At 32.9% G+C, this 17,481-nt stretch overlaps 2 protein-coding genes across 2 annotated transcripts; one reads left to right on the top strand and one right to left on the bottom strand.

Moving 5' to 3' along the window:
* Positions 1-13,919: 13,919 nt before the first annotated feature.
* On the bottom strand, positions 13,920-15,064 carry LOC131659672 (uncharacterized). The gene is made up of 2 exons (XM_058928829.1): positions 14,821-15,064; positions 13,920-14,743 (listed from the first exon to the last, which is right to left on the bottom strand). Exons 1-2 carry the CDS (start codon positions 15,062-15,064, stop codon positions 13,920-13,922), a joined length of 1,068 nt encoding a protein of 355 aa, XP_058784812.1.
* A 132-nt stretch (positions 15,065-15,196) lies between these two features.
* Positions 15,197-17,041, top strand: LOC131659673 (protein MAIN-LIKE 2-like). The gene is made up of 5 exons (XM_058928830.1): positions 15,197-15,484; positions 15,843-16,373; positions 16,461-16,516; positions 16,620-16,710; positions 16,787-17,041. Exons 1-5 carry the CDS (start codon positions 15,197-15,199, stop codon positions 17,039-17,041), a joined length of 1,221 nt encoding a protein of 406 aa, XP_058784813.1.
* Positions 17,042-17,481: the final 440 nt, after the last annotated feature.

Here is a 17,481-nt window from a genome sequence, read left to right on the forward strand (position 1 = left end):
TCAAGGTAAACATTTTCTTCCACTGCACCTAATAACATCTAGTATATTAAAAAGTAATAATATTATCTTTAATTAGTTCAGATTTTTATTTGGATTTTATTTAACTCTGCTTCAAGCTATTCACACTGCCATTTCAGTCAAAAACTTGGTTTATGTGTATTCCTAGGATGTAGTGTTTTATTAGTTTTACATGCATGTTTCACGAAAAATGGTTTGTGAGATTTTGAATTTTATGGTGTTTATAATTGAATGGTATATACTACTAAGGTTTTAAATCATGGTTGTGTTGCAATCTTTTATATTGCATTGTAATTGTATCATATATGAATGATATGATCTCAATTATGGACAAAAACTATAGTCGCGGAGACATGAGTGTTAAAACAAGATTGAGAATCTATGTTCATAATCTGGTTTTGAAGATAACAAGCATATATTTTGTTAGTAACAATTTTAATACTAATTCTTTCATTAAGTGTGCAGATATTATGCTATAAGCCTTATACAACAGAAGTATTGATCAGAAAGAAACTCAGACAAGCTTCAAGGAATTAAACAGAAATATCATATACATGAAAAACTCATTACAACAAGAAGATCACATGAGTAAATGATCAGAAGTTCTGTACAAAAAGAAAGAATTCAACAATCAGTAACAGAAGATCATAAGTCATCATAGAAACAAAATCTTGACGTTACAAATAATACTAAGCTTCTTTAGAAGTACAAGCGACATCAATATTCACAGCAACAAAAGTTTTGACTTTGTATTCAGAAGCTTCGAAGAACAGTATAAATTGCTCAAAATTAAATCACATGCAATTTATCACGTTACTCAATGCAAAGACAAAATTATGACATCTATGGTTGTCTATATTTTGACAAAAGGTAGGAAAACACGCTACCAAAAGAAACTGTCTTGAAAGAAGAAAAACAAGGAGAACACGCTACCAAAAGATAAGATTCGCCTTAGAAATAAGTGTGTCTTCATTTTGTCTACTGCAAGCATTAAATGCTATCTTCAAAACAGACTTCAACGATTATGCTCCAACAGTAATAAAACTAATCTATAAAAAGAGCAAAGATCGAAACTGAAGTGGGTGTGTAAAAAATGAGAAAGTGTGAGAGTGTATGAAGGTGCAAGCATGAAAATACTAGAAAAATCCACTGCACCATAAAAGCAACTTACACAAATTGTGTATGTAGAAAAACAAGAGTGTAGACATACATAACATAAGCCTGCGAGAAGAAAATCCTAAGTGAGATACAGAAAAGTCTGCATTTTGTGCAGGATGCTCAAATGGAATAATGAGAGTTGAAGTACATCTAAGAAAAATCCACTAATACATGATCGATTCTAATAATCTTCACTCAAATGACTTAGAAATCTTATGTACTCTGAGTTGATGCATGAAAAGGTATTATTAGTATCTAAGTTCATGAAAATGTTGTCTGCCTATTTTAAACAGCATCATGATCAACAGTTAAAGGTGAAGATCAAATCAAGAAGCAACTTCAAACTAGAGCTGGTGCTCTAAATCTGCTTTGAGAAGAATTAAAAACGAAGATCAAATTGAAGAAGCACTCAATCCAGGGAGCTTACGCTCTTAATCTGATTACCAACAAAGAAGGAAAGATCTCGTTCAAAGATACAAACAAGAAGACTCCAAGATAATTCTTACATTTGAAGTAATTACTTGTCAGTGTATCAAAACATAGTGTACTTAGATAAAAATCCCAAAATTTTTTACACATCAAGACTCAAAGTAAAGTTGCTGGTTCAAGTTTCCTTTTGTTGCCGGTTTCATCTCTTCCTCCAACCCATTATTAAGGTACACATATGAATTACTTTATTTGTAATTGATTATATGAAGTAGTTTAAATTATTTATTTTTATTGAAGTTTATATGAATGAACTAGTTGTATGAACTGATTTGGGTATGATATTTTAGAAATTTGTTGATGAAATTTGTATGATTTTGTTTATAAATATGTTAAAATGTTAGAATATTATCACTATTTTAATTTAGGGTTTTTTAATTAGAAAGGTGGATATGAATATTTTGAATATTTAGAATTTGAAGTTGTTCGTTTGGTAAATGGACGATTTGAAACTGGGGTGTTCATGACTAATTTTGTTTCATTTAGTATTAGAGGATAATTGGGTTGAATATGACTTTAGTACAAGATTCGTCTTAAAGTTCTTAATTGATTTCTATTGTCATGTTTATGATGCCAGGCTTCAGGCAACGTTACCATAGATACAGTACATAAAATCGGATAAAGTGGAGTAACCTACATTTCAAGGTAAACATTTTCTTCCACTGCACCTAATAACATCTAGTATATTAAAAAGTAATAATATTATCTTTAATTAGTTCAGATTTTTATTTGGATTTTATTTAACTCTGCTTCAAGCTATTCACACTGCCATTTCAGTCAAAAACTTGGTTTATGTGTATTCCTAGGATGTAGTGTTTTACTAGTTTTACATGCATGTTTCACGAAAAATGGTTTGTGAGATTTTGAATTTTATGGTGTTTATAATTGAATGGTATATACTACTAAGGTTTTAAATCATGGTTGTGTTGCAATCTTTTATATTGCATTGTAATTGTATCATATATGAATGATATGATCTCAATTATGGACAAAAACTATAGTCGCGGAGACATGAGTGTTAAAACAAGATTGAGAATCTATGTTCATAATCTGGTTTTGAAGATAACAAGCATATATTTTGTTAGTAACAATTTTAATACTAATTCTTTCATTAAGTGTGCAGATATTATGCTATAAGCCTTATACAACAGAAGTATTGATCAGAAAGAAACTCAGACAAGCTTCAAGGAATTAAACAGAAATATCATATACATGAAAAACTCATTACAACAAGAAGATCACATGAGTAAATGATCAGAAGTTCTGTACAAAAAGAAAGAATTCAACAATCAGTAACAGAAGATCATAAGTCATCATAGAAACAAAATCTTGACGTTACAAATAATACTAAGCTTCTTTAGAAGTACAAGCGACATCAATATTCACAGCAACAAAAGTTTTGACTTTGTATTCAGAAGCTTCGAAGAACAGTATAAATTGCTCAAAATTAAATCACATGCAATTTATCACGTTACTCAATGCAAAGACAAAATTATGACATCTATGGTTGTCTATATTTTGACAAAAGGTAGGAAAACACGCTACCAAAAGAAACTGTCTTGAAAGAAGAAAAACAAGGAGAACACGCTACCAAAAGATAAGATTCGCCTTAGAAATAAGTGTGTCTTCATTTTGTCTACTGCAAGCATTAAATGCTATCTTCAAAACAGACTTCAACGATTATGCTCCAACAGTAATAAAACTAATCTATAAAAAGAGCAAAGATCGAAACTGAAGTGGGTGTGTAAAAAATGAGAAAGTGTGAGAGTGTATGAAGGTGCAAGCATGAAAATACTAGAAAAATCCACTGCACCATAAAAGCAACTTACACAAATTGTGTATGTAGAAAAACAAGAGTGTAGACATACATAACATAAGCCTGCGAGAAGAAAATCCTAAGTGAGATACAGAAAAGTCTGCATTTTGTGCAGGATGCTCAAATGGAATAATGAGAGTTGAAGTACATCTAAGAAAAATCCACTAATACATGATCGATTCTAATAATCTTCACTCAAATGACTTAGAAATCTTATGTACTCTGAGTTGATGCATGAAAAGGTATTATTAGTATCTAAGTTCATGAAAATGTTGTCTGCCTATTTTAAACAGCATCATGATCAACAGTTAAAGGTGAAGATCAAATCAAGAAGCAACTTCAAACTAGAGCTGGTGCTCTAAATCTGCTTTGAGAAGAATTAAAAACGAAGATCAAATTGAAGAAGCACTCAATCCAGGGAGCTTACGCTCTTAATCTGATTACCAACAAAGAAGGAAAGATCTCGTTCAAAGATACAAACAAGAAGACTCCAAGATAATTCTTACATTTGAAGTAATTACTTGTCAGTGTATCAAAACATAGTGTACTTAGATAAAAATCCCAAAATTTTTTACACATCAAGACTCAAAGTAAAGTTGCTGGTTCAAGTTTCCTTTTGTTGCCGGTTTCATCTCTTCCTCCAACCCATTATTAAGGTACACATATGAATTACTTTATTTGTAATTGATTATATGAAGTAGTTTAAATTATTTATTTTTATTGAAGTTTATATGAATGAACTAGTTGTATGAACTGATTTGGGTATGATATTTTAGAAATTTGTTGATGAAATTTGTATGATTTTGTTTATAAATATGTTAAAATGTTAGAATATTATCACTATTTTAATTTAGGGTTTTTTAATTAGAAAGGTGGATATGAATATTTTGAATATTTAGAATTTGAAGTTGTTCGTTTGGTAAATGGACGATTTGAAACTGGGGTGTTCATGACTAATTTTGTTTCATTTAGTATTAGAGGATAATTGGGTTGAATATGACTTTAGTACAAGATTCGTCTTAAAGTTCTTAATTGATTTCTATTGTCATGTTTATGATGCCAGGCTTCAGGCAACATTACCATAGATACAGTACATAAAATCGGATAAAGTGGAGTAACCTACATTTCAAGGTAAACATTTTCTTCCACTGCACCTAATAACATCTAGTATATTAAAAAGTAATAATATTATCTTTAATTAGTTCAGATTTTTATTTGGATTTTGTTTAACTCTGCGTCAAGCTATTCACACTGCCATTTCAGTCAAAAACATGGTTTATGTGTGTTCCTAGGATGTAGTGTTTTGTTAGTTTTACATGCATGTTTCACGAAAAATGGTTTGTGAGATTTTGAATTTTATGGTGTTTATAATTGAATGGTATATACTACTAAGGTTTTAAATCATGGTTGTGTTGCAATCTTTTATATTGCATTGTAATTGTATCATATATGAATGATATGATCTCAATTATGGACAAAAACTATAGTCGCGGAGACATGAGTGTTAAAACAAGATTGAGAATCTATGTTCATAATCTGGTTTTGAAGATAACAAGCATATATTTTGTTAGTAACAATTTTAATACTAATTCTTTCATTAAGTGTGCAGATATTATGCTATAAGCCTTATACAACAGAAGTATTGATCAGAAAGAAACTCAGACAAGCTTCAAGGAATTAAACAGAAATATCATATACATGAAAAACTCATTACAACAAGAAGATCACATGAGTAAATGATCAGAAGTTCTGTACAAAAAGAAAGAATTCAACAATCAGTAACAGAAGATCATAAGTCATCATAGAAACAAAATCTTGACGTTACAAATAATACTAAGCTTCTTTAGAAGTACAAGCGACATCAATATTCACAGCAACAAAAGTTTTGACTTTGTATTCAGAAGCTTCGAAGAACAGTATAAATTGCTCAAAATTAAATCACATGCAATTTATCACGTTACTCAATGCAAAGACAAAATTATGACATCTATGGTTGTCTATATTTTGACAAAAGGTAGGAAAACACGCTACCAAAAGAAACTGTCTTGAAAGAAGAAAAACAAGGAGAACACGCTACCAAAAGATAAGATTCGCCTTAGAAATAAGTGTGTCTTCATTTTGTCTACTGCAAGCATTAAATGCTATCTTCAAAACAGACTTCAACGATTATGCTCCAACAGTAATAAAACTAATCTATAAAAAGAGCAAAGATCGAAACTGAAGTGGGTGTGTAAAAAATGAGAAAGTGTGAGAGTGTATGAAGGTGCAAGCATGAAAATACTAGAAAAATCCACTGCACCATAAAAGCAACTTACACAAATTGTGTATGTAGAAAAACAAGAGTGTAGACATACATAACATAAGCCTGCGAGAAGAAAATCCTAAGTGAGATACAGAAAAGTCTGCATTTTGTGCAGGATGCTCAAATGGAATAATGAGAGTTGAAGTACATCTAAGAAAAATCCACTAATACATGATCGATTCTAATAATCTTCACTCAAATGACTTAGAAATCTTATGTACTCTGAGTTGATGCATGAAAAGGTATTATTAGTATCTAAGTTCATGAAAATGTTGTCTGCCTATTTTAAACAGCATCATGATCAACAGTTAAAGGTGAAGATCAAATCAAGAAGCAACTTCAAACTAGAGCTGGTGCTCTAAATCTGCTTTGAGAAGAATTAAAAACGAAGATCAAATTGAAGAAGCACTCAATCCAGGGAGCTTACGCTCTTAATCTGATTACCAACAAAGAAGGAAAGATCTCGTTCAAAGATACAAACAAGAAGACTCCAAGATAATTCTTACATTTGAAGTAATTACTTGTCAGTGTATCAAAACATAGTGTACTTAGATAAAAATCCCAAAATTTTTTACACATCAAGACTCAAAGTAAAGTTGCTGGTTCAAGTTTCCTTTTGTTGCCGGTTTCATCTCTTCCTCCAACCCATTATTAAGGTACACATATGAATTACTTTATTTGTAATTGATTATATGAAGTAGTTTAAATTATTTATTTTTATTGAAGTTTATATGAATGAACTAGTTGTATGAACTGATTTGGGTATGATATTTTAGAAATTTGTTGATGAAATTTGTATGATTTTGTTTATAAATATGTTAAAATGTTAGAATATTATCACTATTTTAATTTAGGGTTTTTTAATTAGAAAGGTGGATATGAATATTTTGAATATTTAGAATTTGAAGTTGTTCGTTTGGTAAATGGACGATTTGAAACTGGGGTGTTCATGACTAATTTTGTTTCATTTAGTATTAGAGGATAATTGGGTTGAATATGACTTTAGTACAAGATTCGTCTTAAAGTTCTTAATTGATTTCTATTGTCATGTTTATGATGCCAGGCTTCAGGCAACATTACCATAGATACAGTACATAAAATCGGATAAAGTGGAGTAACCTACATTTCAAGGTAAACATTTTCTTCCACTGCACCTAATAACATCTAGTATATTAAAAAGTAATAATATTATCTTTAATTAGTTCAGATTTTTATTTGGATTTTGTTTAACTCTGCGTCAAGCTATTCACACTGCCATTTCAGTCAAAAACATGGTTTATGTGTATTCCTAGGATGTAGTGTTTTGTTAGTTTTACATGCATGTTTCACGAAAAATGGTTTGTGAGATTTTGAATTTTATGGTGTTTATAATTGAATGGTATATACTACTAAGGTTTTAAATCATGGTTGTGTTGCAATCTTTTATATTGCATTGTAATTGTATCATATATGAATGATATGATCTCAATTATGGACAAAAACTATAGTCGCAGAGACATGAGGGTTAAAACAAGATTGAGAATCTATGTTCATAATCTGGTTTTGAAGATAACAAGCATATATTTTGTTAGTAACAATTTTAATACTAATTCTTTCATTAAGTGTGCAGATATTATGCTATAAGCCTTATACAACAGAAGTATTGATCAGAAAGAAACTCAGACAAGCTTCAAGGAATTAAACAGAAATATCATATACATGAAAAACTCATTACAACAAGAAGATCACATGAGTAAATGATCAGAAGTTCTGTACAAAAAGAAAGAATTCAACAATCAGTAATAGAAGATCATAAGTCATCATAGAAACAAAATCTTGACGTTACAAATAATACTAAGCTTCTTTAGAAGTACAAGCGACATCAATATTCACAGCAACAAAAGTTTTGACTTTGTATTCAGAAGCTTCGAAGAACAGTATAAATTGCTCAAAATTAAATCACATGCAATTTATCATGTTACTCAATGCAAAGACAAAATTATGACATCTATGGTTGTCTATATTTTGACAAAAGGTAGGAAAACAAGCTACCAAAAGAAACTGTCTTGAAAGAAGAAAAACAAGGAGAACACGCTACCAAAAGATAAGATTCGCCTTAGAAATAAGTGTGTCTTCATTTTGTCTACTGCAAGCATTAAATGCTATCTTCAAAACAGACTTTAACGATTATGCTCCAACAGTAATAAAACTAATCTATAAAAAGAGCAAAGATCGAAACTGAAGTGGGTGTGTAAAAAATGAGAAAGTGTGAGAGTGTATGAAGGTGCAAGCATGAAAATACTAGAAAAATCCACTGCACCATAAAAGCAACTTACACAAATTGTGTATGTAGATAAACAAGAGTGTAGACATACATAACATAAGCCTGCGAGAAGAAAATCCTAAGTGAGATACAGAAAAGTCTGCATTTTGTGCAGGATGCTCAAATGGAATAATGAGAGTTGAAGTACATCTAAGAAAAATCCACTAATACATGATCGATTCTAATAATCTTCACTCAAATGACTTAGAAATCTTATGTACTCTGAGTTGATGCATGAAAAGGTATTATTAGTATCTAAGTTCATGAAAATGTTGTCTACCTATTTTAAACAGCATCATGATCAACAGTTAAAGGTGAAGATCAAATCAAGAAGCAACTTCAAACTAGAGCTGGTGCTCTAAATCTGCTTTGAGAAGAATTAAAAACGAAGATCAAATTGAAGAAGCACTCAATCCAGGGAGCTTACGCTCTTAATCTGATTACCAACAAAGAAGGAAAGATCTCGTTCAAAGATACAAACAAGAAGACTCCAAGATAATTCTTACATTTGAAGTAATTACTTGTCAGTGTATCAAAACATAGTGTACTTAGATAAAAGGAAAATCTGCTTATTCAGAAGCATTATATTGTAACCAAATAAATTGGTGATGATTCCTTGAGCGACTAGGTAAAGGCCTGAAGCTTGAGATAACAGTTACTGTGAACATTATGGAAATCCTCTTAGAAGACCGAGTGAAGGTCAGAAGTGCAAAGGGGTCAATGAATGTTATATATGTGGATCAGATTACTAAACAGTTCATTGTAGGGTTAGTCACGAGCAGTTGGCTTGTGGAGGAGTTGCTAGGTTGATGAACGTTATATCTTGCTGAGATCATTGAACGATTCATCATCTAGGGTTAGTCACTCACGGGTAGCTTGTGCAGGAAGTCAGTCACGACAGTTGATCGTGCAGTTGTAATCAGTTTTGGTTATAGTGGATTAAGTCCTCGATTGATAGAGGTAAAATCACATGAGGAGGGTGGACTGGAGGTAGCCTTATTGAGAAGGTGAACCAGGATAAAAGTGAACATGTCTTTTACTTTCTACATCTTTCATTTAACTTATAACATTCACGTAAAATATCTTCAGAACTGTACTGAGCAAAGTCCGAAGTTCTGATGATATAAAGAAGTTTAAGTGAATATGTATCTCATTTGTTATGTGGTGTTATCATTAACATGCTTCCGCAACATTGACCAAGCATATCCAGAAAATGAGATACTAAGATGAAAGCAAAGATTTATAGAAATGGAAATAAAATTTTAAAGAACACAATTCAACCCCCCCCTTTCTTGTGTTTTTCTCCACCTTCAATTGGTATCAGAGCATGGCTCTGTATGCAAACACTTAACCATGTTAGAGAAAGATTCAGGAGGAAAGCTATGAAAATTAATCAGAAGGAGAAAAACCACACTGATTTGAAATCAAATCAACATCCTCACTCTCACTGTTATCAAAAACTGCAAAGAATACATGATAAGGAAACAACACTTGCTTAGAAGTTTTTGAAAACATTATCTGAAGATTCTCAAGTCATCAGAAAGAAGAAAGGTGTTGAAAATTCAAAATCAAACAAAGTGTAGCTGACTGAAGACATTTGATCACTCTCAAAGCATCAGAACCAAATTCGAGAGAGACGACTCTTCAGAACAACGACTTTGAAGCAGTCATGGGAGAACTGACAGTGTCAGAACATACAAAGAAGATCACTCTCAGAAGAAACTGAAAGAAAAGTATCCTCAAATGGTCAGATCTCTCTAAACCCTCCTCTTTTATGATTCTGCAGATAGAAAGTATGTTAAGCATATATTTACATATTTATCACTCCTGCGTACCAAAATAAAACATTCTACTCTTCTATTAGCCCCACCCTCCATACATAACTCGTCCTTTCTCTCCCTCTCGAAAACTGGTCCAAATCTCTTCTTTAAACTCTCATGTCTGTTTTCAGATCCGCATAAACTTAAATCTGTGTCAGTTCTCATCTCTCATCACTGTTTTATAATACCCTCACTATATTTGCTTTAATGGAAATCTACGTGAAATAGCAATAGAAGATTATTACAGATAAATATACATTTTCTATAGAGAAATGTGGCCATACGAATAAGATTGAGCAATTAAAATATTAACTTATTTCATGAAAAGAAATCCCTCAGAAGTTATGATAAATACATATAGTTTATAAAGGAAGACGTGGCATAAAAAGGTTGCTTGAATATTGAAGATTAGTTTTCAGAATTTATGGACTCTAAACCCTAAGTCTATCAAATCAGAAACAGGATCACCTAAGAACCTTTTGGTGTTCAAAATTCAAAAAGTGAATTTCTAAATTAATCCTATAATTCAATGATCCATGCTCTCAAAACCCTTGATTCTCGAACTGGTGTTAAAAAGTCTCTGAAACGTCACTGATGGTTAAGCTATTAAGTCAAAAATACATAGGTATCTGTTTCAAATCTCTTCGTATCACGCTATCTCCTCCTAACCTTCAGAATGAATAAATGCTAAGGAATAATTAGGTTTAACTCAGTTTCTTTTTCAAAACTTTCTCTGCAGTTATTTATACCCCAAAACCGCTCCTTCATTTTCATCACTTCTATATCTCTCCTTGAAAATTCTAGTAACACACGCTCGATGTCTTACTGGATGTTATGACATCCACAATTACACAACACATATAATTATAACAGAATAGCATAAACATAATAAAGAACACACAAAATTGTTTACCCTGTTCGGTTCAAACAACCTACTATAGGGGCTACCAAGCCAGGGAGGGAATCCAATATAAGAATAATTAATTCGGAGTTAAACTCCCCCGTTTACAACTCCTCACTTAAAACCTACCCAATGCAATTCCAACCTATTCCTAGACCTGAGTATCTCCACTCACTCCCCCTCAATCACATCAGTGATTACAAACAAACATAAACAATTACAAAGATAAGACACTCTTCAAAAACACACCTTGATCTGCTTAAAAGCTTCAATCAAGAGACACACACTCGTGCAATTGTAATCAGTTTTGGTTATAGTGGATTAAGTCCTCGGTTGAGAGAGGAAAAATCACCTGAGGAGGGTGGACTGGAGGTAGCCATATTGAGAAGGTGAACCAGGATAAAAATGAACGTGTATTTTACTTTCTACATCTTTCATTTAACTCAGAACATTCACGCAGAATATCTTCAGAACTGTACTGAGAAAAGTTAAAAGTTTTGATGATATAAAGAAATTTAAATGAATATGTATCTCATTGGTTTTATTGTGTTATCATTAACATGCTTCCACAACATTGACCAAGCATATCCAGAAAATGAGATACTAAGAAGAAAGAAAAGATTTATAGAAAGGGAAATAAAATTTTAAAGAACACATTTCAAACCCCCTTTCTTGTGTTTTTCTCCACCTTCAATGAGATTCCTTTATTTGGCTACCTATATTATGTCTGTAAAATTTTTTTTATAAAAAAACCATGCATTCAATTTTAGCTTTTCATTCATTCTATATTAACTAATATTTGATGTGGAAGTGTATATGGAAATTATCTCTGAAATATTCACAAGGTATTTGAATACCAAAAATTGGTTCAATTCTATAAAGTGGACTTGAGTTGGTCAATGCAAGGTTGTTGAATGAATATATTAACTTTTTTTATTTTGCTTTTGATATGAGAAAGTTTGCTGTCCACTGAATTGGTATTTTAACAAATTTTTTGTAGGGCTTCTTCCCTTGCAAACCTCTTACCAAGCATTTATATGTGCATATGTGATATAATGTCTCTTATATTTCTGTGCAGACATTGCTACAAATACTTTCAGTTGCTCTAACTCAGTTATTTTACTGTTTCCCCCTGATCCATTCCCTGTCATTTTGACCATGACCATGACAATGACAAAAAAAAAAACAAAGTCTTTTGTATTGTGTTGCATAACACCATTAGTTAGTAAGTAACAAATAGATAATTAGTAGACACAGATAAGTAGATAGGGTCATAATAGGAGAGAGAGAGAGAGAGAGAGAGAGAGAGAGAGAGAGAGAGAGAGAGAGAGAGAGAGAGAGAGAGAGAGAGAGAGAGAGAGAGAGAGAGAGAGAGAGAGAGAGAGAGAGAGAGAGAGAGAGAGAGAGAGAAGAAGAAGACAATAGCTAGTCATTTGAGTGAATTATAACCTTTGGTTGCATACTTAAAGTTCTCCATTGTTATGTAATGAACAAAAATTTTCCCATTTTTTTCTAGCAAATTTCCAGTTCATGTTTCTTATGTTAAGTATCAATTTTCTCAATCTGACAAGAAATCAGATTCCTTTGTGAAAAGAGCTTGAAATTTGTTTGTTAAAAATTTGAGAGATCAATATCAGACTACATGATATGGTCCATATTCAAAATATGTGTTATGCTTGTCACATTGGAATATAAATAGCTATGAGCATAACATATTAGATCATTGGAATTTGTTTTATGTTTGTCACCTTATAATATGTTGCAATATTCTCATTTGAGCTTCATATTGTATCTAGGTTACACATTTTGGAGACAAAGTTATACTTGAAGACCTTTGATTTTGAATTAAGTTGGTTGGACAAGTCAAAACTCTTGTTTTACACTAAGGTTAGAAAACTTCTACTGTTTTTATATTAACATTTTATTTAGAGTAAACAAAAATTAGATCTTCAAATTCTAAATATCATATATTTAAGGGTTAAATACATTTTTAGTTCCTATAAATATGCGACCCTGCAATTTTAGTCCCTCTAAAATTTTTCTTCAATAAATATTCCTTGCAAAATTTTCCGTCTCCAATATTGGTCCCTCCCGTTAGTTTCCACTAACAGAGGCTGACGTGGCACGCCACGTGGAAGACACTTGACATAAATATGAAAACATTTGAATTTGCGGGGGTTTTAAACCTCTTCTAAACAAACCAGGAAAAAATCAAAAAGAATTGATTCTGGACTTTTCTCAAATACCTTGCAAACAAGTTTGACAACACATAAATTCTCTAATAACCAGTAGTAAAGCTCCATCACAATCATTGCCTATCCAAAACCAAAGTGTGCGTCATCTATTTCCTTGATCAGTTCAGGTTCATTACAAGGATTCCAATCTACTTGCTCGATATAAGCATTTGGATCAAGCAGAGAAACGTCATAGGGAAGGCTGTTGATTTTCACCCAATACTGTTTTTTATTTTTTGGCATTTTGAAAGGCTTCTTTGGCACCTGAATCCTTCCAATCGAGCACATTTTGGTGGCAGTAGATCAATTTTTTGGAATCAACAATCTTCTGCCATGCTACACACCCACTCAGAATTTTTTACTGTCCTACCATCTTTTTAGAAACTATTACTCATTATACCATACTTTTCAAACTTTTTCCCAAAATGCCATGTTTTCAAAAAAAAAAACCTGTTTTATAGAGCATCCGCCCTTTGAATGGGCGGAGCTTCTCCCTTTTAATGAACAGCCGCCCTTTGAATGGGCGGAGGAGTGTTTTTTTCGTTTTTTTTTTGAAATTTTTAATTAAATTAAAAACAAATTTAAGTAATATAATAAATATTATAATTAATAATAAATCAATAATATATATTAAAAATATTATAATAAAATATAATATTAATTTCACAACATGTTTATAAATTTTTTGATTATTTAATTAAATTATTTTATTATATATTAATCATATTATTATTAATCATATTATTATTAATTATAAATTTTAAATACTGGTATATCACTGCAATTATCAGTACCGCTACGGCAATGGACGGAGTTTTTAAATATTTTAAAGACGACATTGTATTAATAACGGTGCATAAAATTTAACAACAAAATAAAACACTATACATTACTGGTTCCAACATTTGGACAATTCGTTCGGTTGTAACCAGGAAGACGACACAACGCACATTTTCTCTCTAACTTATCATACTTGTCCATTTCCGTTCTAATACGTGAGCTCACCGGACGGCCTTTCTTGTTCCTCCGCATCAATGGGTTGTGACAAATTTGATCTCCTTCAAAAGAGGGCCAATACTCATCTAATGGTAGTACTGGAAAACTTGTGCTGTAAACACCGAATAAGTTTGAGACTCTGTAAACGTCGGACAGTAGAGCATAGGCGTCTTGGCGCACCACAGAACATGCAGCAATAACATGTGAACAAGGAACACGGTAAGCTTGATACTTTCCACAATCACACCAAAGATCTCTCAGGTTTACCTTGTAATCTCCCATAGGCTTTCCTTCACCATGGTCCATTGTCTCCTTCACACTGAAAGTGTTATGGTTATAGTCAAATATTCTTACATGATACGTGCTGGATTTTGCTGTTTCTTCTTTCATCACCTTCATGCAACTTTCTGTAAATGTTTGTCCAGAACTCAATACTGCACTCCACTTAGCACCCCTTTCAGCAAAAAGTGTTCCCATCCTATAGTATGTTGCACGCACCAATGCCGTAATAGGTAGATTACGTGTCCCTTTGAATACCGAGTTCATCGATTCCACCAGGTTTGTTGTCATGTGACCCCAACGCCGACCTCCATCAAATGCCCTCGTCCACTTTTCCAATGGAATATTGTCTAGCCATCTTAAAGCATCACCATTAGCCATACCAATTTCATTTCGGTAGTAGTGGAATGTTGGTTGGTTCAAAGCGTACTCTGATAATTACAAAAAAATGGGTTACTAACATATACATATAATTTACCAAACATAATAATAGGAAATATATACTTACCCATATTGATAACTTTTTTTCGGAGGGTACGGTCTTTGATCTCCCTCATGAAATTTTGTGCGATATGTCTGATACAATAGACATGTACAGATGGAGGCTCATGCCAACCATTCTCTGGATTATTGAAAGCACTTTCAATTGATGCATGCCTGTCTGAAATCAAACACAGGCCAGGATGAGGGGCTACATGCATTCTCAAGTTCTTTAGAAAGAAACCCCAACCATCTGCGGTCTCCCCCTCCATAGGTCACTCCTCTTTCTAAAGGACGCCAAAAGTCGAAACTTGCATGTAGCGTTTCTACAACATATTTCATATCTTTTTTTGTCAGAAAAATTCACCTTGAAATCAATACATTGTTTCATATGATATTTTGAGATGGCACGAACACAATCGGCTTTTGTTTTAAACTGGTTACCCACAGCTATGTCACCCTCCATCGGAAGACGGGGATTCCGTGGCCATGCAAACGAAGGTTGGTCTTCAGTTAGTTGCAACGTTGTAAGGTGGGGCGGTGGACAATACACATTTTCAACTGGAATTTGTTGCTCCTCTTCATTGATTGCATCTGTTTCGAACAAAGTGGTAAACAGATCATCAACTTGTGCTTCAGTTTCTTCATCATCGTCTTCTTCAACATTTTCATTAGGAATTATTGCTGCATTGGTAAACGAAAATTAAATATTTCTGTCACGAATTAAATTATCCAACACCAACTATTTTTAATTTTTACCCAATATTTCTCAATTCAAATTCATTTCTCATACAATTTCACTCCCATTATATTTCTTCTCATACAATTTCACTCTTACTATATTTCTTCTCATACAATTTCACTCTTACTATATTTCTATCCTACAATTTCTTACTCACATAACAAAAAATGTCTTTGTTAATACTCGGAGAAGAACATCGTGGCACACCGAACAACATTATTGCATATGTAAGTATCTTTATATTTTTTTTATACTTCATTTGTTATAATTTTTGTTATTACTTATTTGTTGTTATTATTGTATTTTAGGATATAAACAAATTTCGCCCTCGGTCACATAGTTTTGTTGAAGTCCACGATATGATCCGCCCGTATTTGCAACAAGCGGGATTTGGCCATGTCATAAACATTACCTCTTATGGCGTAGATAGAAAATTACTCCTAGCCTTATGCGAAAGATGGCGACCAGAAACACACACTTTCCATCTACCAACTGGTGAATGCACCATTACGCTTGAAGATGTTCATATGTTGATGGGTTTACGTATCGATGGTTTCGCAGTAGCTGGATATACAGCCGTGCCTTATTCTATCGCTGAAGAACTACTGGGTGAACCATTAACAAACACAAGTAGAAAGGGCCAATTCATTAAAATGACTTGGCTCAAAGAAAAATATGAAAACCGAATGACATTAACCGATGCTTCCACCATCGAAGAAATTGTACAAAAAGCTAGAGTTTATCTTTTGTTGCTTTTTGGTGGTCTATTATTTCCTGATACTAATGGTAACACTATACATCTGCAGTATTTACCATTATTATCTGATTTTATTAAACAAGTCAGTATAGTTGGGGATCTGCAACTCTAGCACATCTGTACAGACACTTGTGTAGATGCGCCAAAAAAGAAGTGCATAATTTTGCAGGTTGTGGAGTCTTACTTCAAGCCTGGGGGTGGTCGAGAATGCCGAGACTGGCACCAGTGAATCGTAACCCATACATTTTTCCATATGCAACTAAGTACGTAAAATTTTTTTTTCAATTATATCTTTATTTTTTTAGGTACTAATTATTTCTTTTTTTAGGTGGTCTGCACATGGGATGAATTATGAAAAAACACCCCATCATTGTGCTCCTGGATATCGAACGTTCATCGATCATTTCGAGCCGATTGATGTAATATATTTAACACTTAAATCAATTACTACTATTTCATATAACTATTTTTTAACTAAACAATTGTATGTAACAGTTTACATGGAGGCCCTATCTCGAACTCGAAGATCTGGAACCAACTGATAGTGGCGTGTGGAGTTCAAAAACTTTTATCATAAGCTTCACTTATATTGAAATGCATCATTCAGATAGGGTTAAGCTCCAGTTTGGCATTAAACAGGGCATACCGGGTCCTCCAACTTGCATGGAAGAGTATCATAAAAGTCAATTATCCGATCAATGGCCATACGATGATTGGAAAGACCATTACAAGAATGAGCGTCGTCAATGACATAATCGCCATAAAACTGTCTTGCAGGGGGAAATCATGCCTCAAGAATGTAAACCGACCCCAGACTACATGTCTTGGTATGCCACTGTGTCAAATTTGTATTTATCGCTGAATAGATACTTGTTTGACCCTCGTAGCCAACCCTCCACCTCAAACTTCCAACAATCTAGACCACCTATCTCTAACATGCAACAACATTTTCATAACACCCAACAAAATTTCATTCCAACACAACCACCTTTTACCCCAAGCCAACATTATCATCACCAAAACCCATATACTTCATACACCCAACCACAAACACCATTCTCACAACCTACCACTTTCCCAACCTACCAACACCACTACCAAACACCCCAATACACCCAAATGCAACATACCACTACCCAACATAACCCATCTACCTCTTATAACCAACCGCAACACCACAACTATCAAAC

Source organism: Vicia villosa, linkage group LG3 (genome assembly GCF_029867415.1).
Source record: "Vicia villosa cultivar HV-30 ecotype Madison, WI linkage group LG3, Vvil1.0, whole genome shotgun sequence".
Classification (NCBI taxonomy): Eukaryota; Viridiplantae; Streptophyta; class Magnoliopsida; order Fabales; family Fabaceae; genus Vicia; species Vicia villosa.

Bases quoted from the DNA above. Each gene is read 5' to 3' on its own strand.
- LOC131659672 (XM_058928829.1), bottom strand. From the start codon at position 15,064: ATGGAGGGGGAGACCGCAGATGGTTGGGGTTTCTTTCTAAAGAACTTG. The intron at 14,744-14,820 runs GTAAGTATATAT...TGTAATTATCAG, and splicing joins AAAAAAAGTTATCAATATGG to AGTACGCTTTGAACCAACCA.
- LOC131659673 (XM_058928830.1), top strand. From the start codon at position 15,197: ATGGCACGAACACAATCGGCTTTTGTTTTAAACTGGTTACCCACAGCT. The intron at 16,374-16,460 runs GTCAGTATAGTT...ATAATTTTGCAG, and splicing joins TATCTGATTTTATTAAACAA to GTTGTGGAGTCTTACTTCAA. The intron at 16,517-16,619 runs GTGAATCGTAAC...TTCTTTTTTTAG, and splicing joins GAATGCCGAGACTGGCACCA to GTGGTCTGCACATGGGATGA.